This window comes from Ambystoma mexicanum, chromosome 2q (assembly GCF_040938575.1).
Source record: "Ambystoma mexicanum isolate Mex_15411 chromosome 2q, UKY_AmexF1_1, whole genome shotgun sequence".
In the NCBI taxonomy this organism is placed as follows: Eukaryota; Metazoa; Chordata; class Amphibia; order Caudata; family Ambystomatidae; genus Ambystoma; species Ambystoma mexicanum.
In genome coordinates, this window is record NC_090924.1 from 763548741 (window position 1) to 763574214 (window position 25474).

A 25474-nucleotide genomic window follows, 5' to 3' on the forward strand; every position below is an offset into this window, starting at 1 on the left:
TTGCTCAACATTGTATTAATCCCTGCCTGCTTTGGATTTGACATAATATTGAAGTGTTGTATTTGATTTGTGTACTGCCACCTATGCTCCATATACTATCGAAAAATAAAGTTAACAAAAATGAAGATCCAAACGTTTCATTCAGCTTTTTGTGTTCTTAAATGACTTACTTGTATCATGTGTTGCTTATAGTAGGCATTGCATAGTAAGAACAATTAATGAGCTAATATGTAAACCTTTTTGAGTGGTGGTCTATCTTGACAATCATTCTGTTTTTGCGGGTTTAGTGTCCTTTATTCAGATATTATTTTCACTTGTAACCAGAGCTCCAGATACGTTTTTTGAGGTTGTAAGTAAAATAATTTTTAGGCAGTAAAAATGTAAGCCCAATTCCCAATACAAGTATTTCATAAACCAGTAATAATGTTTTAACTGGAAAACGGAAATGTTTTTGTAAAAATTGTCTTTACACCTAGTTATTTGTGAACATTAAAAGATACAGGTTTACTTCCTCCGTTAGGGCAGTAATAATAATAGTTTCTTCCTGTGGTACTACATGCACAAATAGTCCAAACATATCAATGGATTTGTGTAGTTGAAAGCAGGGGCACAAGGTACTATTTGTCAGTTTCCCAATTTTTTATTGGGAGTATTTGTACTCCCTATTTTTATTTTATGGCAGTATTTGCCTATTTTCTAAGGAGTAAAAGTGGCCAGTACACCCCTTATCTGTAGGGCTGCTTGTAACTAAGGTAAGCAAAATGGACAATACAAGAGTTGATATGTAGGAAATCATTTTGTAATTACATATAAGCTTTTCGAATGGATTGTATCCTCACATGTATTCCTCATCTTTGATACTCAAGTTTGCTTGCTGCTTGCTTCAGAACAAATGTCAAGGTGTCGGGCACTATGTGGTTTCGAGCTGTTGTGGCCCTTGGTGGCCTCTGTCATGTCCTCAGCCATAACTTTGACGATGGCACAAGAAGCACGTGCAGCGACCGTTGCCCCCAGTTACGTTTTTCCTGCATGCTAGCGAGCTTCAGACATTTTTTGCCTCAGCAAATTGTGACTTTGTTACTTTGGGAAATCGAGATTATGTTCACACCCAAGACGTGCTTCTGGCGGTGCTCTGATTGTGGTGAAAAAATGTCCATAACAGAGCTGCATTGAGTCTTCTTGTGTTGCCTGGGGGTGGACTACAGAGTCCGTCAATGACGGTGAAGCCCTATAGAGAGAGGAAGGCGAAACTTATGCCAGGTAGTCCCCCTTCTAAATCCCCTTCTGTTACCTCTTCAAAAAGGAGGTCTTCGGATGACTCGAGGAATGTCTCCCTGATAAAAAAGCACTCAAAACACCAGAAGCTCCCTCGGTCTCGACACTAGTCATCGCCCTACCATAAAAAGTCAAAGAAGTGATGTCATAGGTCGCCTACATAGTCTTCCTCCTCGCCTGACAGAACGTTCACTTTCCCGAGTAAGTCGGCAACCCCCACTGACTGGGAAAAGGTTTGGTTAAAAATGCTGGATGTGTTTCAAAAAGCGGCTCCGAATGGCCCTCTGAGTGCCCCTCCAAAAGAGCCGAAAAAGTATCCTCAGATACCCGCGTATGACAAGACCGGCAGGGCGCCTGTAGCCTCCATTTCTTGTGTGCCAGAGAGCCCGGGAAGAAAGTTTCCTCGGCACGTGTCGAAGGAGTCTTCCTCGAGACACAGGCTGAAGTCAGGTTCTTCTTCCACAACGATCAATATCTGGGCCCCCGAACCCCATGTCGAAGCATTAATCAAAATCTGCAAAGCCGTCGACGATGCTTCTTACTTAGACGCCCTTGGCCCCGTCTGTGCCATTGGTGCCTGCCAAGGGTTTGAAACCTTCTGTCGAGGCATCAAAGTCCTTTAAACCTCTACCAAGGCCAGAATCTTTTCAGGTCTATGGGATCTATCTATGAGGTGGCCCAAGATGTACCCTTTGGTTATGAATATGGTACCCCCAATGCACCTGAGGTACTAGTTTCAGAGGTACCCAAAATGAAATATCTTGTCGAGACTTTGAAAGAGGCTAGTAGTTCAGTAACTTCATCTGAAACTGACTTTGTCAATCAAGAAGTGTCAGGTTACTCTGACCTTTGATTTGATCGGTGATGAGCAAATTTACTGAGTATCTTGGATGGGGGAAACCGGCTGCCATAATAGAAAAGGATGACCTCACTGACAACCTGGACAGTGGACCCCCAAGAGTAGCAGTTTTACCATTTCATACTGCACTAAGGACCAGGGTCTTGGAGAACTGGCATAAGCCTGAATCCACACCGGCACTGAATGAAAAGCACTACAATCTGGTTTAGACTCACCGGATTCGGTTAGCAGAGCGATGGCAGGCAGCACAGTCTCAAGACGATTTGCATGGCGATAAAAATCGGGTTTTGCACCTGATGTCCAAGCACTCGTGATGGGCATGCATTTTGACGGTTGCCAGCTATTTGGAGACTAAGCTGATGACCGCTTGGAGAATGTGCAAGCTTCTAAAGCAGCAGTGAACTCTCTAGGAGCAGCAATTTGTCAGCCTATCCAACCTCTGGGTTCTTCACATGCATGGTGAGGACGTCCCTTTCAATTTTATTAATCTATTTCAAGAGAAAGGGGCAAATACTCTCAGAGGGGCAATAGGAGGACCCCACCTGGGTCCCGGGGTAGAGGAGGAAGAGCTTCCCTCTTAGCCTCAGGTGCCTTACCATTAGCTGTAGCTGCAATGCCTTCAAAACCCCTTTTATTCCTTTGCACACAAGACTGTGGTGGGGGGGCAGGCTGTCTCAGCATCTGGAGAGTTGGCAGGGCATAACCTTGGATGCTTGGGCACTGCAGACAATGGCCCATGGCTCCTGCCTTTTTAAAAAATGTTTGTTTACAAAACCTCCAGATTGCCCCCAAGAGGCCATCATGTGTCAGATCTGTATCCTCTCCTCCTACAGGAATTCTTTACCCTGATGGAGAAAGGTGCAATAGAGTTAGTACCTGCAGCGGAAAGGGGTCAGGGATGGTACTCTCATTATTTCCTAATCCTCAAGAAGGATGGAGCACTGCAACCCATCTTGGACTTGAGCCGCTTGAACAAGTTTCTCAGGAAGGACAAGTTCGAGATGGTAACTCTTTCACAGATCCTTCAGGCTCTTCGACTCCAGGATTGGTTGGTGTCATTGACTGACTGCTTTGGGAGTGTATCAAAGATGAGGAATAAGTTGGAGGACACAATCCATTTGACAAACAAATTACTTGCCCAAGGTAATGTTCTTTCGACTTGAGGTTCCTCTCACCTCATGTATTTCTCATCGACCTCCCATCCTTCCCCTATGACTTGCCAAGAATTTCCATGTAGTTACACCTTCCTTTCTTTCAATGTCGAATTCATCTGTAGCATAGGCAGAGTATGTAGAGGAAAAAATAGAACGGTCGCTGCACGTGCTACTTTTGCCAGAGTCGACGTCAAGGCCGAGGACAGGAAGGAGGCCGTCGAGGGCCACGACTCGAGAGCCACACAGCGCCTGAAACTATGAAAATATTTTCCTAAACAAGCTGCAAGCAGACTTGAGTATCAAAGATGAGGAATACGTGGGAGGAAAATCCACTTGAAAGAACATTACCCGGGGTAAGTAATTTAGTTCTTTTTTTTTAAAAACGTGGCAGTCTTTGAAAGTTGCAAAATACTTGAAAACCACTTTGTGTATTTTAGGTGCCGAGTAATCTGTTGAAAGAAACACATGTTTAAGTTAAATTTGAATCTTGCATTGTATATTTATAAACATTGCTGCTGTTAATATTGGTGAACTGGACTGCTTTTGATAGAAATTGTTTCAAGATATGGCCAAAGAACGGCGGAACTTAAACAAAATGTATTTACCTATATCTAATTTACCAGAAATCCCATGCATCATTCTCTTTTTTTAAATAAGAAAACATATAGCTTACAATTTGTTTTTGTAACATAGTAGAAGTTATGGTTTCTGGGTTTAGGTAAAAGAAGAAAAAGCTTTGTGAGAAAAGGATCTTGTGGGATTTTGAAATTGGACTCCTTGTATCGTTTGTAGTGTATTACACCATACCATGGGGGGGGTAATGATAGTGTCTCCTTGACACGAACAGCATTAAGTAGCTCCACTGCTCTCCTTTGCTGTTGCATTAATTTATGATTGGCCGACGGGTTGTGTTTTCTTCTTCAGAGCCATCAGCATTCATTTTGCTGCCATTGGTTTCCTCGTAGGTATTATGTTGTAGCCTGTTCCAAGCCTTCTTAAGCATTCAAGTCCTTATATGAATGTTTTTGCTTTGTGTCCAGGTATATGACGCGAGTCCATGGTATGCACCCAAAAGAGATCTCACGACAACTGAGCTTAGCTGTGAAGGATGGTCTTATTGTTGAAACTCTTACAGTGGGCTGCAAGGGGTCAAAGGCTGGTATTGAGCAGGAAGGATACTGGTTGCCAGGGGATGAACTTGTAAGTATTATTTTAAACTAAATGGGATCATGTATTTCTTGTTTTATTGACTTTCAACTTTTAGAGAATTGCTTTCACCGTCATTTTATAGTTGAACAATTTAAATAATATTTCATAATGGGCTAAATATTTGCAGGCTGTTATAGTTTTAAAAGGATCCCTTACACCTTTGCACATAGAATTGTTGTTGTAGCACAGAAACATTCATCACATTTGGTGAAAACAGACTATTGATGAAGGTTACCTTATGCGAAAGCATTGAACGGACAGATTTATTTAAAATGCATTGGCTTAATTGTGTTGGTATCATTCTCAGCCATTAAAGTTGTCCCATTCCCTTTATACTATTACAATGTTCCTGACAGTATTGAAGGGAATCAGAACACTGTTGCACAGCATATGTTGTTGCTTTGTTTTCCCATCTCAAGCTATGTGCAGCCCCAGGTGTGCCCAAGCCTTGCTCCCCAACATGCCTGTTCGCTTTCAGAACCTCAGTACTTTCTTTCCATTTGCAGAGAGTGAACGAACGTCGTTCTGCAGAATCTGTGTGAGCCATTTATTTCCATTTGTTCTCTTTTAGGTGGGATTAGCTTCAGTTACACTGTCGGCATCCCACTCCCTTTAAATAATCTAGATCTGTTGGATCCCATTTGTCAGAAAATGATCCCATAAAGTACAGCTTGCCAATCATGTCCAGCATCCCTTACACCCTCATTTGAAGCAGAAATATTTTTCATCAAGAGTGATTTTGAACCCGGCTCATTTAATATGCAGCATATTTATTCTCCACACAAGCTCTGGTTTGGCCATGCTCTTAAGGGCCCAACTGTATTAAGCAGTACCATTGTCTTGCGTTTTCAGCTGGCATCCCACTTCGGATCACTTCTTTGACTTATAGGGCAGTATAATGTGGTACTGTTGGGTATTTAGCAGATGAATTGAGATGTTGGAAGGATTTGCGGGATTAAGTGCCAGTGACTCTCTTCAGGAAAGCCAAAAGGACCTCTTACGTCTCTGGGATGACCTTGAGTTCTGAAACTCTACTTCCATCTGAACTGCAAATTACTTTTCATGATCTTTTCAAAGAGCCAAAAATCTGGCTTTGTTGCTGTGCTCCTGGTATTTTGTGGTGTTCGTTTATTATTGGGCCTCTGGCTGGATTGTTTACATCGATTGTTTAGAATCTGTCTTCGGTTTTAAACTTTAGATGAGGTATGTAAAACACAACGCAATATATTTGTGCTTAGTTTGCACTTTCCAAAAAATAGTAACGGGCAGGATTGTGTCCTCCCACGTATTCCTCATCTTTTGACACGTGTTGTCCAGCTTCAGCTGCTTTGGAAAAAAAATTTCGGCGGAGGGTGCTGTGCGCCGATGACGTCGACTCGATGACCCTAGAAGGCCTACATCTCGATGATGATGTCTGCAAAGTTGTATATATTGCACGTGCAGCACCCATTGGCTTCAGTTTCGGTTTTTTTCTGCAACAGTGTTAGCTTCGAGAAATACGGCGTGCTTCTTCACTCTTGTGACGACTTTGTTATTTTGAGATGTCTTCATCATCGACCCCAACGACACCGAAGTCCGGTTTCAAAAAGTATCTGGATTGTGGGTCAAAAATGTCTCTGACCGATCCCCACCGAATCGATTTGTGGTGCCTCGGGGCGGACCATGACACCTCTGACTGCTCCAAGTGCCAGTCTATGACTGGAAAGGCCTTGAAGGAACGTAAGGGGAAGTTGAAGGTAGGCTGAATCCCTAAATCTCCTACCGGACCATGAAACCTTCTACTGACAAGTCGAGAGGCGCCTCTCCTCGGAGGAAGCAGGATAAGCAGTCGAGATCGAGGAGTAGCTCACACCACTCTTCTTCGTCCTCGAAGAAATCGAAGAGAAGGCACCATAGGTCATCTTTGTCGACTTTCTCGTTGGACGCTTCCCAGAGAGAGTTGCTTGCCCAACCAAGAAGTCCACTCCGGCCGAGTGGGAGGCCTTTCGAGCAGAGATGCTCAAAATATTCAAAAAATAAAAACCTCCAAGCCATGCTCCTAGCGTGCCTCCGAAAGAAGCCAGGAAGGAAAGGGCTTGACCTAAATTCCGTGCACCCTCGAGCCCAGGATGAAGGCCCGATCCACGTTGTGAGCCCTCGAGGCCTCGATCCAATGAAGTCACGTCGAAGGATCAGTCGAGCCGTAAGCATAAGTCAAGGTTGCCGATGCCATCGACACCTCCGACACCAGCCAAACCATCGATGCCGAAGGCATAGATGCCAGCTGCACCATCCTTGCCAGCTGCGCAATCAATACCGAGCGGCCCAGTTAAACCAATGGCGCTGATGAAGAAAATTTTGATGACTACTCCAGTGTCTAAACCATTACTGACAAAAACCCATTATTCCTGACAAACATATGTTCCGCTACCCAGGAAAGACTATTTTAAGTCTCTTTCTTTCATTTATGAAGAGGAGGAGCAGTCTGATGAAGAGGCTCCATTTGGACTACAATATGGTACGCCTAATGTACCTGAGTTTTACTGCAGAGGAGTCCAGGATAAAGGTCCTCCATGACAACCTGCAGACTGCAATTGTGGTGGATGCCTCAACTGAGTTGGAGTTTGTGAGACCAGAGGCTGGGGAGCATGCAGATGTGTCCTATATTCAACTCATGTCAAAGGTAGTGGACTACATGAGTTGGAGTAGACCTCCATTACCGTACCAACAAGATGACCTTACTGACATCTTAGACAAAGGTCTGCTGTTGGATCCCATATTGCCATTCCACATGGCTTTGCAGAAAAGGGTGACGACGAATTGGGAGACACCGGAGACCAATCCGGCTATCAATAAGAATTTGACCAAGAGGTACCACCCCTCCAGTAGTGACCCCAACTACCTGTCGAAACCCCCTACTCCAAGGAGTATGGTGGTGCAGGCAGCTACTGCAACATCAACACAAATGACGTACCCTACCATCCCTTCTGACAAACTAATAGATGGATGGGCAAGGAATGTATTTTCCGCAGGGAGTATGGCACTCAAATCTGCCAACTCCACATGTGCCCTAGCAAGGTTTACGTTCACTCTATGGGACTGCATTTCCATGGCGGCAGAGCACATTCCCGAAGGGGACTAGAGGGACAGCTTCTTAGTCATAGAGATGGCAAAGAAGCCATATGCAAGTCTCTCCAGTCAGGTTTGGATTCTGCAGATAGCATCAGCAGAGCCATGGCTACCAGCACCGTTATGCGCAGGTTTGCGTTGTTGGCAAAGTTGGGTTTTGCACCGGACATGCAATCCAGACTTCTCAACATGCTTTTTTGACGGGTCTCACCTTTTTGGCAACAAGGCTGACGAGAGTCTTGAGAAGTTGCAGACCTCGAAGGTGGTGGCCAAATCTTTAGGCACCGCTATTATGCAACCTCAGCCTGTTTGGCCTAGTGGACAACCTTGGAGGGGTAGATCTTTTTGCTACTACTCCTCGGTTGGAAGGGCGAGAGGAATGGCCAGTCAAAGGGGCCAAAGAAGATGTCCTTGTGGTGGACGAGGAAGGGGTGCAAAGCTAGCTCAAGCAGTGGCTTTTATTTACCATCTGACGCTGCATCAGCTGCCTCAAAACCTCTGAAGTCTTGAGTCACAGTACAGCAGTCGGAGGCAGACTGTCGTAGCATCTAGAAGAGTGGCGAGACATTACTTCGGATGCTTGGGCTTTAGAAATAGTGGCCCACGGTCTGTTACTGCCTTCCTTTTATACGGAGACCTCAGAACAATCCACCGGAGAACCACTCTTTGAGGATTCCAGATCCGCTCCTTGTGCAGGAGATTTTAACCCTGCTAGAGAAAGGCAGTATAGAACCAGTGCCTGTAGCGGAGAGGAACAAGGGTTGGTATTCCCCTTATTTTCTAATACCCAAGAGGGACGGAGGACTGAGACCCATCTTGGACTTGAGATACTTGAACAAGTTCCTCAGGAAGGACAAGTTCAAGATAGTCACACTTTCTCAGATCCTTCAGGCCCTCCAACTCCAGGATTGGTTGGTATCATTAGACCTTCAGGATGCTTATTTTTATGTGCCGATCCATCTCAAGCACAGAAAATACCTGAGGTTCGAAGTTGGCGGTTCTCATTATCAATTTCGAGTTGTGCCATTCGGGCTGAGCTCCGCCTGAGGGTTTTCATCAAACTGACGGCGGTGGTGGCAGTGAGTCCCAGGAGAGAGGGGGATTCACGTCTACCCCTACCTGGACAATTGGCTGACCGGGCGCGTTCTTCCGAACAAGCCCTGGATCATCTCAACATGACCTGCCACTCTCTTCACAGACTGGGCTTCTCCCTCAAGAAGTTCCATATGACACCCTCTCAAAAACTCCAGTTCATCAGAGCTGTACTGGATACAACCTTGGGAAAGAGCTCGCCACCCGAGCTGAGGGTTCAAGACATTCTTCAGATGGTTACCAAATTTCAGAATGCCCATTGTCTCCCGGCCTTTTTTTGAGGTTGCTCAGCCTCATGGCATCCTGCATTTATCTGGTGCCAGAGGCCCGCATCAGAATGAGATCCCTTCAATGGGTTCAAAGAACTTCATGGTCCCAGTTCTCAGGAAAGATGGCAGACCTACATCTGGTTCCAAGCAGGGTCAGACCAGATCTTCTGTGGAGGGCCTGCAAGGACAATATACTGAAGGGAGAACAATTTTGGCAACCATGGCTGGAGATAACAGTAGTAACGGATGCCTCACTGTATGGGAAAAGAACGTTCCGATAATGACGGACAACAGTCTCCATGTACTACCTCAACAAGAGAGGTGGTGTAGGGTCACTACCACTGTGCAGAGAGGCAATGCAGCTCTGGTACTGGGCAATTCAAGAAGGCAATCCCTGTCAGCAGTTCAGCTAGCCGGAGAGGAGAACACAGCGGCGGACACTCTGAGCAGGCAGAGCACAGTCTCCCATAAGTGTGAACTAGCTCAGGAAGTCGTTCAAGAGATCTTCACCATTTGGGGAACCCCTCAAGTAGATCGGTTTGCGACCGGTGCCAACCGCAAGTGCGATCCTTACTGCTTCTGGGAATTTCCCCCTAGAGGAGCTCTAGAGGACGCGTTAGTGGTGGACTGGGAATTTCCACTCCTATATGCATTTCCTATAGTCCCCATCATTCCTCAAGTGATCAGGAGGTTGAAGTTCGGGATACACATGATCATAATTGCCACGGATTGGGCCAGGAGGACGTGGTACCCGGACCGTCTGGACATGTCCATCTGCCCTTCAATGCGTCTTCCACAAAGACAGGAACTTCTCTCATGAGAGAAGGGTCGGGTTCCCCATCCAGAGGTCAAAACACACAGCCTTCATGATTGGTTTCTGAAAGGTTGTGATACAAGGATTGGGACCTCCTGGATGACGTAATGGAGTTTGTGTTCCGCCAGAAGGCCAGCAACAAAGTCTTTGTACCGTTGCCATTGGAATAAATTCTGCAACTGGTGCAGAGAAAAGAATGTAGATTCTTTTTATGTGTACAAACCTGGATATTTTATCCGTTCTGCTATCTTTGGCCAATCTGGGGCTCCAGATTGGTACTATTAAAGGCTACTTAGCAACGCTGTCCATCTTTAAGCCCTCGTCAGAGGAATGTTCATGCTTCAAAATTCCACTGGTGACACAATTTCTAAAGGGGCTTAGCAATGTGCCCCCCCCCCCCACCCTCTTCCCTCCATCTCCTTTCCAGGTTCCAGTTTGGGACCTTAATCTGGTTTTAAAATCCCTAATGTGTGCACCTTTTGAACCTTTACATTCATGACCTTTAAGGTTCTTAACCTTTAAAACCATTCTATTGGTAGTAGCTCTAACATCAGCCCATAGAGTGAGCGAGTTGCAAGCACTTTCGTCCAAGCCACCCTTTACTATCTTCCACAAGGATAGGATTGCTTTAAGGGTCAAACCTTAATTTTTACCTAAAATCTTTTCTGATTTCCACAAAGGACAGAACATTGTTTTGCCTTGTTTCGATCCCACACCTCATCCTGGCAAGAAGGAGAAGAGTCTACATAGGTTGGACCCTAAGCTTTTACATATCTAGGATGTCAAAACTGCATATTGATTAACAACTTTTCATTGGATATATGTGTCATAAGCTGCGTCAGTCTTTCAGAATGTTACAGGTTGGCAGGCAAGGAGGCTACGGAAGGTTTAAAAGCCCATTCCACCAGGGGCATGGCTACCCCTACAGCCCTGCAACGGGGTGTACCTATAAAAAGTAATTGTGAAGCGGCAACATGGTCTATTATCCACACATTCACAAAGCATTACTGCCTGGAATCTTTCTCGGTCAGGATGGTAGCTTTGGTAAAGCAGTCCTGCACTCGGTTCATGAAAACCTTTAGACTACATTTCCACTCCCTCCTCCGAATCAAATACTGCTTTGGGAGTCTGTCAAAAAATGAGGAATACTTTGGAGGACACAATCCATTCGAAGAACAAGTTACTTACCCCTGGTAACGTTCTTTCGACTGGAGGTTCCTCGCACGTATTCCTCATCGCCCTCCCAGCCTACCCCAGAGTAGAATTTCCCATGCTATTACAGCTTTCGTTCCTTCTAGGCTGAGTACGGTCATTTCTGTACTTTTGCAGGTATTTCTGCTGTAAAGGGGCAAAAACAGAACTGAAGCCACCGGGTGCTGCACGTGAGAGATATATATATATATTTCTGAGGCTTGTGGAATCTGCTTTGATCACATGCTGTGCATAGGCCGACATGTAGTGGAAACTGTGGAGTATTAGTTTGTTTTTCGAAACTGGAGGCTGGAGGAGCCTGGAAAACTTAGAAAGAAACCGCAGCTTTTAAAACGTTGTATTTATGTTTGCGTTAGCTTTAGCTTGGAGGTCCCTCGGCTCCAAGCTGAAGCTACTGCAAACATAAATACAACGTTGTATTTAAAAACGCTGCGGGTTTCTTGCGAAGTTTCTCGCGCTGCTCGAGCTGGAGGAGCCTGAGAAACTTAGAAAGAAACACTGCAGCGTTTTTGAAACACAACTGTGTTGTGTTTCTGCCTGCCGTGGCTATCACTTTGGGTCTCTGGGGCTCCCTGGAGACCCAAAGTGATAGCCACGGCAGGCAGAAACACAACGCGGGTGTGTTTTGAAATGCTTCTCACTGCAGCAGCTTTCGCGTGGAGTCTCCTGGGCTCCCCCAACCCTGAGGGAGTCTAGGAGACTCCAAGCGAAAGCTGCCGCAGTGAGAAATACAACATTGTTGTATTTGTAAATGCCACAGTATTTACAAATACAACAACGTTGTTATTGTGAATGTGGCAGCTTTCGCTTGGAGTCTAATGTACTCCCTCAGGGTTGGGGGAGCCCAGGAGACTCCATGCAAAAGCCACAGCAGTCAGAATAACAATGTTGTTGTATTTATGATTTCCGTGGTTTTCCAACCACTGCAATCACAAATACAACAACGTTGTATTTTTAATTGACGCACCTCAGCTTTTTGCCTTCATTTTATGTTTTCTGTGCTTCCCGGGGCTTGGGGAGCACCGTAAACGTAAAATGAAAGTGAAGGCTGCCTCCTCAGCTCTACTCTGGCTGCAGTAAGCAAAAGCTCCCAGTAGGGGGCTTTTGCTGCTTGTTTAGTGCCGCCAAGGCAGAGCTGAGGAGGCTGCCTGAAATCGCAACATGGATGCTCCCATGTAAACGCTTTGAGCCTCGTTTGCTTAAAGTCTTTACATAGGAACTTTCATTCAAAATATGTCTAAACTATGTTTCAGACTATTGGCCATCATTTTAGCAAATAATATTTCTGAGCGCACTATTCTTTTAAGGTTATTCAGAGGCCCAACTGAAAACAAATACCAACCAGTTAGTTGATTGCACGCCTTCATCATGGTAGAAAAGAAAATTCACTAAGATATCAGCCGTTGCTTAAAACTGGCTCAGGGTCAGGTGGTAGTATCGCTCGGTGCTTGTTGAAGAAGGGGCAGAGGAGGTTGGTGCAGAGTGTTATCTGCACTCGCATTCCGGGGGCTCTAAAGGTGACTCCAGATGGAATAGAAGGTCATCTATCTTGCCTCAGTGGCGCTGTATCATGCCGTTAGATCAATAGTTTGTTTTTCACTTTTTATTTATCACGGTATAGCTGTTCAGTAGATTGTTCACTGGGCGCCTTGCAGGTCATTACCTGGAAAACTTTAACCGCAGGAACTTTCAGGAGGAACAAACAGCCTTAGTTTGAGGTGGCGTTCATTTTCACACTGCAGAACAGCACCCAGAAGTGCAGAGATCACAGGATTGTTATGTTGTTCCTTTATCCTCTGTTCAGCACAGCTCCACAGTGTGGCCACTCCTTTCCTCTGGTTCCCACTTATCAGGCTTCCTCAAATTCTTGTTCTGGCATGCCCGAGGCCTCCAAGTCTAACGGCTCCCAGGTCGAGGGGCCCAGGGGTTCTTCCGGATGCTCCGGGAACAGACCTGAGGTCTTCCTGGCTACCGGCTCCCAAGCTGAGAGACTCAGGGGCCCTACCAGGCTGTCCTCCGAAGGACGATTCTTCTACCCCAGGGGGGTAAGGGATCGAGTGCCACCTCCAAGAGTCTGTCCTTGACACGATCCAGCACGGCTACCGGCACAGGTGCCGAGTGCGTCCAGCCTACCGGAGCTCGCTCAGAGGTTGTGAGTCAGGGCGTTACAACTACCAGCGCCTACCAAAGTGATCTGTGAGGTTGATGCCTCTGCTTCGTGTACCAGACCCAAGCTGTATCCTCCCATGTCTGAAGCCTCTTTTGGCTCAAGGCCTCTGTGCCGTCCTGCCCAGAGCGTGGTGCAAGGCTTCAAAATGGCACAGTGGCGGTGCATGCCAGGCCGGCAGCCATCTTGGATCCAGCTCAGGGCCCGCCAGTGCTTTCAGCCATCAAATAGGCTTTGCAGGATGAGACCAGCCCCCTTCCCTTCTGGAAGCAGCAGCGGATCCTACGGCCATCGCAGCCTTACGGCTACGTGCACCAGCGCTTTGATCAGGAGCGGAGGCTCAGCGCCTCGGGGGGCTGGGCCCTTAGGGACCCAGAGCCTTGCGAGGACCGCTTCTTCGAGCGCTTCCTCATGCGTTCCCCTCAGTTGAAGGGTCTCCTGTAGGACATTGTGAAGGTCATCCCGCAGGTGTTGCGCCCCAGCCCCCTCTTCTGGGTACTCCTCCCGTTCCTCCAGCACTGCTGGTTCCAATGCCGGTCTCTCCCCCGGTCCAGGCCCTACCGGATGTTCTGACCCCCTCCACCTCCTCCTGTACCACCACTTCCTCCCCCTCAACATCCGTTGGACTGGTCTGCGGCTCCGGACCTTGGGGAGGACCCTGCTGGCATGTGTGGCTCAGATTCTCTTCAGTCTGTGAAAAGAGGGGGGGACGATGAGGAAGAGGACACCCAGAACGATGAAGCCTATGCATCAGTTAAGGCCTTTCATGGCTGCCTTCAAGGCCTGACAGAGTTCTTGGGGGTCCCTCTGCCTGAGGAAGCCCCCAGAAGTCAGAAGTGCTAGCAGAGGTCTTGGGAGCATACCATGATCTGGTCTGGCATCCCTCTCCAGAAGGATGTTCTGCAGGTGGCGCAAAAGGTCTGGGAGAAGCCCAGGGCCAATGCCCAGATGAACATTGCCATTCACGATGCCTCTTCCTGTCCCACTCTACTCACGCAGGGTGTCCCACAGGGTTCTTCAGTCACCCACCTTCTTCAATATTTACATTCTCACTCTTCTCCTGCTGCTTGATGACCTGGGTGTCCGCTATACTAATTATGCCGATAACACCCAGGTCATCCTTGAACTATCAGGCATTTACGGCCAGGATTCTCTGGCCATCAAGGCCATCATTCATTCTTGGTGAATTCCATGCCCCTCAAAACGGATAAGACTGAGATTCTTATCACTGCTTCCAATCATATGTTTAAAAAATATCTTATGCTTCCTATTTCATTTCCAATGCCCCCATTCCTGTGGTTAAGAACGTCAAAAAGCTTGGCGTTACGCTAAATTCGGAGCTCACCATGAGGCCACAAGTTGCCAAGACCCGTGCCTCTTGTGGTTGGATTAACAAACAGTTGGGTTATCTGCGTCTGTTTCTTGTCATTAAAAACATGTCTATACTATCCTCTGCTTTAGTCAACTTGAGGATAGAATACTGTAGTAGCCTGCTGGCGGGAACTGCTCAATCCAATCTGCCCCCCCTTCAGGTCACACAAAACAGTGTGGTCAGAGCAGTGCTGGGCATCCCCAGACGGGAGTCCATCACCGAAGCCAGACAAAACCTGCACTTGCTGCCGGTTAAGCACAGTGTCTCCTTTTAAGATCTTGACACTCACCTTTAATGCTTGACCTTTGCAGCGCCTGGATATCTCTCAGAGCCCATTCAGCGGTATCTACCCTCACGATCTCTCGGGTCACTTGACCAAGCTAAACTCAGCCAACCCAGATTTCGTTGAGCCAAATTTGGGAAGACAATGTTTGATGTCTCAGCTCCCGCCACCTGGAACTCCATCCTCTTGGATCTAAAAATTACCACGTTGCTTGTTGATTTAAAAAAGAAGTTGAAAACGTTTCTCTTTAGAGCTCTCTAGATCTAGTTCTTACTCTGTTCTCTGACTCTGTTTCTCTGTCTGGTCTTTTGTCTTCCGTTTGACATATTTGTGCACCTTGAGGCCGTTGGGCGATCTGGCGCGTTACTAAGGATTAAAATAAATAAACAAGAAGGTGTACACCAGGTTTAGGCTGATGGACGTGGAGCCAATCCTCCTTGCCTCCCATCATCCGCATTCCTCAGTGGTGGCTGTGGCCTCCTTATATTCTAAACCATCGTCTTCCTTGTTTTCCTCCATGGAAGCCACCTCCAGTTGCCTCACCAAGGGGGACAAAGTCCTCAATTCTTTGGGAAAGCACTGTGATTCCATTTCAGGACTGCATCTGCGGTAAGCCAGCACAGACGCCATTTTGGCTACGGCTAACCTGAAGCTGTGGCAGGAGCTCAGAGAATTTCTGCCCAACCTGCTTCCGGAAAAGCAAGCCTCCTTCAAGGCCGGCCGGCCTGGCAGATGCCGGGCCATAGCGCAGGACCTCATAGTCTTTGGTCTCCCCCATCGACACAGCCAGCAGAGGGCTGTGCCTTGGTGTTGAGATGAGAAGGACGGCATGGATGCATGCCACAAAGTTTTCGTGTGACGTGCAGGAGCGGATCCTGGATCTGCCCTTTGAGGGCATGGACCTTTTTCATTAGTCAACCAGTGACGAGTTTACAAAGAAGAAAATCTTCACTCAAACAGCAAAGTCCTTGGCATCCTGAAAATCCTGGACTGAAATTCTTCCCTCAGTCACAGGGCAGGGCCGAGTTCAAACCCAGAGCTTTCTCTGGCATCAAGAGATTTCGGGCCCACGGTATATGGATGCCTGACAGGTCGCCCATGGACAACAGGAGAAAGCAGATTACATTGCGTGGGTTTTTCAGTTCCCCTTTCTCTGCCCCCACCTCTGATGCCAAGAAACAGTGACGTCAAGGTCAGGAAACAGAGCTCGCCTGTGGGGGGCCGTTTGGCTCTTTTCCAGGACACCTGGAAGTGCCTTTTCAACAACCTGTGGATCCTATCCGAAGTCTTCACGGTCTTCAGTCTTCCTCTTCTGTTGCCTCTACCATCCTCTCCTCCTCTTCGTCAGATCGGGTCCGGACTCTTTTACGGGAGGACCTTTCACTCTTGGAGATGCAGGTGATAGAACTGGCTCCTCTTTCAGACAGTTGCTCCAGGTACTATTCCAGGATTTTTGCAGTACCCAAAAACGACGAGACCCCCCAACCCCCTTGTTTTGCATAATTAACTTTGGGTCTCACCCTAAGTTACCAGGGCAATCCAGACGTGGACCCCTTGATCACTGTTCTTAGAGAGGCACAGCTTCACCTCACTGATGGTGCCCAACAAGGCTGAAACGCGTGTATGGGGTTGTTGTTGGTACTCTTGTTCAGAGGAGAATTGCCTAGTATTTCGGTGCTGGACTGCCTCTGGGCAGGACAAAGACTGATATGCAGGGACATGTCTTCTCTGTGAAAGGGACAGTGAGCTAAAGACTTGGTAGAGTCTCTCCCAGGGGTTATTCACCCAAGAACAGGTCATTGGGCTGTGTCCGTGCTGGTAGAGAGATTCCCAGGCCCCCCCCTGTTTGGCCTGAGGGTTGTCCTGGATCTGTCATTTCTAAATCTGTTGTTACTACTCAAACGATTCAAGATGATTACTCCTGCGCACATAGCTGAGTCTCTGTGTGCATGGGGGCTGGCGGATGGATGTGTTCCCTAGACCCCAAGTATGCCTGCCTGCATGTTCCCATCTACCAATCGCATTGGAAGAAGTGTCTGCGGTACATGATTGTCGTACCACTGAACTTGGCCCCTCGTGTCTTCACAAATTTGATGAATGCAGTGGCAGGTCTTCTCTTCTTGGAGGGCCATCATCTGTACCCTTCTTTGGATGACTGACTTGTGAGGGCAGAGTCACCTGAGGGGGTGCTGCACTCCTGCCCGAGATTGTCAGATATCTTTTTTTTTTTTAAAACAGTTTTTATAATTTTTACAACAACAATCAACAAAACAAGCGCGACAGTGCATATAATAGATCAAACTTCAAACACATTATCATAAGGTGGCCACTGTTCTCCCTTTAACTCCCCCTTAACTCGAGCTTACTCTCCCTCACTCTCCGCCCTAATTTCTTCTAGAGGTTCCTCCTCTGTATATCAGGAGGAGTCTTGGTCGCTTGAACCAGCCTGGGTGGACTCGTATAGTGTGGTTACTAGGTGTCTCCAGGCCATCAGGGTTTCTGTTTCCCCCTCCTCTCCCCTATTGGGCGTCTCATACCATACTGCCGTTTCCGCCTCTGCCCATTTCTGGAGATCATGCCACCACACTTCTATATTGGGTCTGTGGCATGCCTTCCAGCCCATGGCAATTCTTCGCTTGGCCAGTATGTAGGCCAGGTTCTTAAGCTTGCTCAAGTGTCTCAGGTTGCAAGGTCTTGTAAAGCCTCCCAGCATGCATGCCAATACTGATTCCATATCTAGCCGGATTCCTTTCTCTGGTAAACGGTGGGTGACTTCTCCCCAGAATTTCCCAATTTCCGGGCATGCCCAATACATGTGTACCATCTCGGCATTCACCTCCCCGCATTTGGGGCATGTTTGTGTTTCTGTGCACTTGAATCTAGCGATCCCTTGCGGGATCATATATGCCCTATGAGTTATGTATAGTTGGATTTTCCGCAACCTCGCGTTCCTGGACACTTTTTTGTGGTATCTCTGAGCCCTCTCGCACAGCCCATCATGCATGGGTATCCCCGCTTCTTCCTCCCAATCCCGTCTCAGCTGGGTCACCTCCTTTCCCACCCTAAACATCAAGAGTTTGTAAATTCGGGAGACCTCGTGTCCCCCTTCTAAGATATCATAGATTGTTTCTATAGTCTCGTTGGGTTGTTCCTCAAGCACTGTTCCGGGCCATGAGTCTCTCACCCTCAGTACCACTATAGTGTAGGTAATATGTTGCCCTGGGTATAACCCTGTTGTGTCAGCTAGTACATTAGGTTATCGTCCCTTCTTGCCATATGTCCCCCAATGTTACAATTCCCACCGGTTCCCAATGCTTGCAAATCTTCTTCCTCAGTTGTTCATCCACTCCCACTCCCACCAATGCTACTAGTGGCACCTCTAGAACGCACGGGTCGGGTTCTCCATGGCCTGACAAGCCTTCCGCCATACCCTCCATCCCAGTTCCAACAGCCTTAATCGTCCCATTAGTTCTGATTAAGGCACCCATACCAACTCTTTCAGAAAAAACGGAGCACACTCAAACCTCAACAATCTGAACTCTGCTGTGGAGTCCTCAGTCAGCCACTTTGCTACATACTGTAGTTGGCTGGCCAGGTGGTACATCTCGAAGTTGGGCAATGTTATGCCCCCTCTATCATACATGTTCTGCAGTTTCCACAGGGCTATCCTATTCCTAGTATTGTGCCAGATGAAACCTCTACATAAGCTCTGTAGTTTAACAAAGAAACGCTTGGGTATCATATAGGGGATGTTCACAAAGAAGTGTAGCAGCCTGGACAATAACACCATCTTCAACAGCGCCACCCACCCCACCATGGCCAAGGGGAGTTTCTCCCAGAATCTCATGCTTTTCTCCACTTTTGCCACCGCCCTCTCTGTGTTGTGTGTATGTTCGTTTTCCACCTCATGGTAGATATCAATACCCAGGTATCTAAAGGTTATAATTACTCCCAGGGTATCTGCAATACTGGTGGGTTCTCCAGCGGGATCTCTTTATATCTACCCCGGGGGAACAAGCTCGACTTCTTGGGGTTAACTGCAATGCCGGATAGAGTTGCAAATCGCTCCATTACTTCTAGGATGTATTGCAAGTTTTCGTCTGGATATCTCCGGTATAGCAGTATATCATCGGCATATAATGATATTAAATGCGGACCTCCCTTCGTGTAGACTCCTACCACTTATTATTGTTGTCTTAGATATATCGCCAGGGGTTCTACTGCGAGGATGTATAGCATCAGGGACCAAGGGCAACCCTGTTTGGTACCGCTACTGAGTTGCCACTTGTCCGAGATTGTCGCACCCATCTTAACTCTGGCTAGTGGCGAGCTGTACAGTTGTTTTACCCATTTTAGATACCCGGCCCTATTCCATATTCTTTCAGGGCAGCCGTCAGCCAAGGCCATCTGACCGAGTCAGAGGCCTTTACTGCATCTAGAAAGAAAATCCCTACTTCTTGCGTATCCCCTCTATTTGTGCTATGACGCAGTGGAGCCTTCTGAGGTTGTCGGATATGCTTCTTTGCAGCACGTATCCAGTCTGGTCTGGATGTATGAGTTTGCCTATGACCTGTCTGTCTGTTTGCCAGCACAGCCGTGAGAATCTTGCTATACTGGTTTAGCATGGATAGCGGTCTATACGACCCACACTCCGTGCTAGGCTTATTAGGCTTGAGAAGCGGGATAATGATTGCCTCTCTCAGGGGTTCCGCAAATCTACCTGTCCCTAGTGCCTCGTTCAGCATGGCTAGTAATGGGGGGAGCACTTCCGTCTTGTACGTTTTGTAAAACTCACTGGGGAGTCCGTCGGCTCCTGGGCCCTTACTAGTAGGTAGTTGCTTCACCACTGCTTCCAGTTCCTCCAGTTTGAGCGGGGCATCTAAGTTCTCCCTCTTTAGCGCTCAGCTTGGGTAAACCTATATCTTCTAATGTTTCCACTATCTCGTTCCATCCCCCCCCCCCTTCTACGTCTCTGTACAATTGTTGGTAGAATTTGAGGAACCCATCATTCACTCCCTCTTGGAATCTAGCGTTTGCCCATTCTCCCCTATTATCGCTCTGATGGCTGATCTGGGCATCTCGTTTTTGTATAGCCATGCCAGCAGCCTCCCCGGCTTGTCCCCGTCCGCATGTTGCCTTTCCGTATATTTTTTATAGTTTATATTCCATAGTCTCTCCCAGTGCTCCCCACACTCTTGCTGTAGTTTGCTTATGGCTTTAGCGGCCTCTGGGGAGCTGTTCCCCTTATTCAAGATTGCTTCTATTTCGGCCTCAGCTTTATGTAGTTCCTGGATTATGCCTCCTTGGTGCCCTCTAGATTTAGATATGGCCGATCCCCTCACCAGCACCTTAAATGCCTCCCACAAAGTGCCTGCTGATTCTACACTTCCGGTGTTTTTTTTCAAAGTATTCAATAATCTCTTCCCTCAGATCCTCTCTGCTGTGTCTTTCAATGCCTCAGCCCTGAGCCGCCAAGTAGGGATCTACACTCTGGGGGGCAAGTATTGCCATATTAAGATCAGTGGCGAGTGGTCCGAGAGGACCCTCGCTTTGTATTCCGACTGCACCATCTCCCCAGCCATCTCCGAAGCAACAAACATATAATCTAACCATGTGTACACGTTTTGTGGGGCCGAATAGTGCGCATAATGTCTCTGGTGTGGGTGGTGTAGCCTCCATATGTCTTCAAGCTGAAGTTCTCCCAGCAGGGTCTTCAAGGTTTTTTTTTTAAAATATTTTTTATTTTCAAAATAAAACAATACAAACCAAACTTGCAGCATTATACATTACAAACTGTAAACATCAATCAATGCCATGTTACTGCACTTCAAACCCCCCACCCCCCCAAGAGCTTATCAACCTTACTGTTCTGTGTACACTTGGTGTGGCCGGGCGCCGCCCCTCTCAGAAGCAGCAAGGTCCATTTCCGTGCCAAACAGTCCCGTAATTAACATTCTCCAAGCCGCCAGGTTGCCCACTTCTTCCTCCCCACAATTGCCACACGCTTCCTGCCATACCACTGTTTCAGCCTCCGCCCACTTCTGCAGGTCCCACCACCATATCTCTATTCTTGGCCCATGGCGTTGCTTCCAACTCATAGTTATCCTTCTCTTAGCAAGTACATACGCCAGGTCTCTCAGTTTCCCGAGATGTTTGGTGTTCCGTGGTCCAGGGAACCCTCCCAGGAGGCAGGCCCAGGCCGTGTCAATGCGTAGCAGAACCCCCTTATCTGCTAATTTCTGTGCCACTTCCCCCCAAAAGCCTTCAATCGCTGGGCAGGACCAGAACATATGTGTCATACCTGCGTCTTCTTCATCGCATTTCGGGCATGCTTGTCTACCTGCGTTCGCAAACTTGGCTATTTTCTTCGGGGTCATATATGCTCTGTGCGTGATGTACAGCTGTATTTGCTGCAATCTAGCATTCCTGGACACTTTCTTATGGTATCCCATGGCCCGTTCCCACATCCCATCAGTCATCTGTGCCCCCACTTCCACTTCCCAATCAAGCCTCAAATCCATCAAGTCCTTCCCCACCCGGGTCATCACCACCTCATATAATCTAGAGATCTCATGCCCGCCCTCTGATATATCATATATCGTTCCGATCAGTGCGTCCGGATCTTCCGCTAGCACCGTCTCCGGCCAAGTCTTGCGGATGATCTGTACCAGCCTTAGATATGTAACATATTGGCCCCCGTGCAGCCCTGTTTCTTCACCCAGGTCTACGAATTCTCTAATGGCCCCATCCTGCCATATGTCTCCCAATGTGGCCAGCCCAACCGTTTCCCAATATGTCCTGATAATTTTCCTGAGCTGGCTGTCCCCCATAGTTAGGGCGACCAGCGGCACATGCGGGGAACACGGGTACGGGCTCTCAATCACACTCTGCGCCAAATTCTCCACCCCAACAGCAACATACATGGGCGTCCTTGCAAGTCCGACCTAGGGACCCAGACAACCTCCTTTAGATAAAACGGGGCGCAGTCCCTCCCAACCAGCCTAGACTCAGGAGTTTCCTCATCAGAGAGCCATTTGGTCACGTATTACAGCTGGCTGGCCACATAATAGGCCTCAAAGTTCGGCAGCTTGATGCCTCCCCTATCGTGGAAATTTTGCAGTTTCCACAAGGCCACCCTGTTGCGGATGCCGTGCCACAGGAAGTCCCTGCATACACTATCAAGTTTGACAAAGAACTTCCTGGGTCTCAAGTATGGTATATTGCTGAAAAAGTGCAAAAGCCTGGGCAGGACCACCATTTTAAGCATCGCCCCCCGGCCCACCATTGCCAGCGGCAGCTTCTCCCAAAACCGCATACTATCGCGGATTTTCTTTACCGCCGCCTCGGTATTGTGCAAGTGTTCTTCCTTCACAGTATGATATACATCAATTCCGAGGTAGCGGAAAGACTCAGTTGCCCAGGGCACGGGCAACACCGGCAACCGTTCCAGAGGGACCCCAATGAAGCTCCCCAGCGGGAACATGCTCGATTTACCGGGATTAACCGCTATGCCGGACAACTCCGCATACTTTTCCATGACCTCTAAAATGTACTGGAGGTTTTCCTCCGGATACTTCAGGTACAACAACAGGTCGTCAGCATATAGGGATATCAAATGGTTCTCTCCTCCCACCTCAATGCCAACCAAGTCATACTGTTGTCTGAGGTACACCGCCAGGGGCTCCAGGGCCAATATGTACAGCATCGGGGACCAGGGGCATCCCTGTCTGGTGCCTCTGCTAAGTCGCCACCTTTTGGATATCACAGACCCCGTGCGCACCCTGGCCAGTGGCTCGCTGTACAGCAGTTTCGCCCACCTCACGTAGCCAGGCCCAAACCCGTACCCCTCCAAGGCCGCCAGCAACCACGGCCACCTCACTGAATCAAATGCCTTAACTGCATCTAGGGACACCACCACCATCTCTTCATCACTTCTGTTCCCCTCTTCAATCACCCGGTGGAGTCGCCTGTGATTGTGAGTTATGTTTCTGTTGGGGACATAGCCCGTCTGATCCGGGTGTATCAGTTTACTGATGACCCTTCGTAGCCTGTTGGCCAGGACCGCCGTCAGGATCTTGCTGTCCTGGTTCAACATCGACAGCGGCCTATACGATCCACAGCTTTGTCTGGGTTTATTAGGCTTGGGGAGCGGCACTATCAGCGCTTCTCTGAGCGTTTCCGGTAACCGACCCTTCTCGAAAGATTCATTGAACATTTCTAGCATCGGGGGGAGTATCTCCGCCCCATACACTTTATAAAACTCACTCGGGAGTCCGTCCGTGCCCGGAGTCTTACAAGTGGGCAATCCCTTCACTACCTCCTCCAGTTCCTCTAGTGTAATAGGTGCGTCCAGCTCCTCCCTTTCTTCATCACTAATCCTGGGCAGCTCTATGTCTTCCAATGTAGTTCTGATCTCTGCCTGATATTCTCCCCCTTTGTCCTCATACAGTGCTCTATAATAATCAAGGAAGGCTGCATTAACTCCTTCTTGGGTGTCTACCTCCTCTCCGTCCTCTCTAACTATCATCCTGATCGGGGGCCTAGGGGTTTCTCTCTTATATAACCATGCCAGAAGGCGGCCAGTTTTGTCTCCACCCGCATGCTGCCTCTCAACATATTTCCTATAGTTAAGGTTACAGAGCCTTTTCCAAAGCTCCGAACACCGCTGCTGCAGCTCAAGTACTAGGTCTGCGTCCCCTCCTGCCTTGCTACATTCGCGCTCCAATTGTCTCTCCGCCTTCTCTAGCTCCATCAGAACCCCACCCTGCAGGCCCTTTGACTTGGAAATAGCGTCCCCTCGTAACACGACCTTGAATGCCTCCCAAAGTGTACCAGCCGAATCTACACTGCCCATGTTAACCTCAAAGTACCGCTGGATCGCCTCCCTGATGTCCTCCCTAAAAACCGTGTCCCTAAGCGCCTCCGCACGGAGGCGCCATGTAGGTATCCGTGCACGAGGGCGGCCATACTGCCAGGTCAACACTAAGGGCGAGTGGTCCGACAGGACCCTCGCTTTATATTCAATTTGAGTGGTCGCCATCACCACTTCTGACGTGGCAAAGAAATAATCCAATCTCGTGTGTAGGCGCTGTGGAGCAGAGTAGTGAGAATACTGCGAGGTATCAGGGTATTTCAGTCGCCAAACATCCGCCAGCCCAAAGTCGCCCAGCAACGTCTGTAATACTCTGGCCGCCGGGGTGGGCCGATCAATCCTATCATCGGACCTATCTGCCCTTGGGTTGAGAACACAGTTAAAGTCCCCTCCCCAAATGATCGCTCCCCCCACACATGTGCCCAGACGGGTGCATAGGGTCCTGAAGTATGCAGCAGCATTCTGATTGGGGGCGTATGTGTTATTAATGCAAACCTCTCTATCCTCTACCAGGGCTCTGAGCATGACCAGCCTGCCCTCCGTGTCCACTTCCTGCCACGTGACTCTGAACGGAACGTGCGGTGCTACCCAGATTAGCACTCCCCTGGCATAGGCAGAGTACGGGGAGCCCACCACCATGCCACTCCACTTTTTCTCAACCAGTTCTAACTTGTGCCGGGTCAGGTGTGTTTCTTGCAATAGTGCAATGTCAATCCTCTGCCTTTTGAGGTACAACATAACTTTATTCCTTTTTAAGTAACTATTAAGTCCCCTGCCATTCCAGGTGACAATCTTAAGGTCTCCCATGGCAAGTACGTTCCTCCCCGCCTCCCATGTAGCGACCCCCAACCGCCCACATGACACAGATAGCGTTTCGGTCCAGTAACTCCTCATATAAGCTCAAACTCCCCTCAACTATATACACAACTAAACCCCAACTTCCCTCCCCTCCCCCCACCCGTACCTTCCCCAACATCACACACCCCAACTGCTGCCCAGCTCCAGCCTCAGAGCTCAGGCACCCCCACATCTAGCTCCGCAAGCACCGGTCGGTGAACGGAGCCCAGTAGGGTGAGGTCACCCTAACGGCCACCCAACTAAAACTATTGTGGGGTAGAGAGTATCACCCCGTAGGGCTCCCGATCAAATAAACATTCACAGTGTCTTGACAAATAGTGCAATCATCTGACCTTCTTTTCCGAAGGTGTCACACCGACTATATTCAAGTCCCACGAGCCACGCCATCTTGCGACGACATTTTACGATTCCCGTATCTCTTCTGAGCCCTTTCTGGGCCGAACTTCTGATTCCTGGGGGCATCCTTGCGCATCGAGCCATCCCATAGCATCCTCCGGGGTTTCAAAAAACAAGGTTTTATGTGCATGGAAGACCTTCAATTTTGCAGGATAGAGTAACATATATTTGTGGCCCGCTTCTCTCAGCCTCCGCTTTACAGACCCAAAGTTCATCCGACTACGCTGTACAGTCAGAGTATAATCTGGATAAGCCGTGATGTTTGCCGCTCCTCTCGTGATCGTCCCTCCTTTACGGAAGTATTCCAGTATCCTCTCCCGGTCGCGGTAGTTAAGGATTTTGGCGATCACAGGCCTAGGCGGGTTCCCCGGAGGTGGCCTCCTAGTTAGGGCTCTATGTGCTCTTTCCCCTGAAAATCCTTGAGATAGGGCCCCTCCAGGTATCTCCTGTAAGAACATGGATTTGATGAAATCCGTAGGGTCACGGCCCTCCATCCCCTCCGGTAGGCCCACGATGCGGATGTTGTTGCGACGG

General features: G+C 48.3%; 1 protein-coding gene across 1 annotated transcript in view; it reads left to right on the forward strand.

Annotated features, from left to right (window-relative positions):
- The window catches only part of ZMYND11 (zinc finger MYND-type containing 11), a 1608641-nt gene that overhangs the window by 343830 nt on the left and 1239337 nt on the right, over positions 1 to 25474 (forward strand). The window contains exon 3 of the mRNA XM_069647993.1: positions 4329 to 4488. Within this exon, the coding sequence (XP_069504094.1) occupies positions 4329 to 4488 (160 nt within the window). The remainder of the gene's footprint in view (positions 1 to 4328; positions 4489 to 25474) is intronic.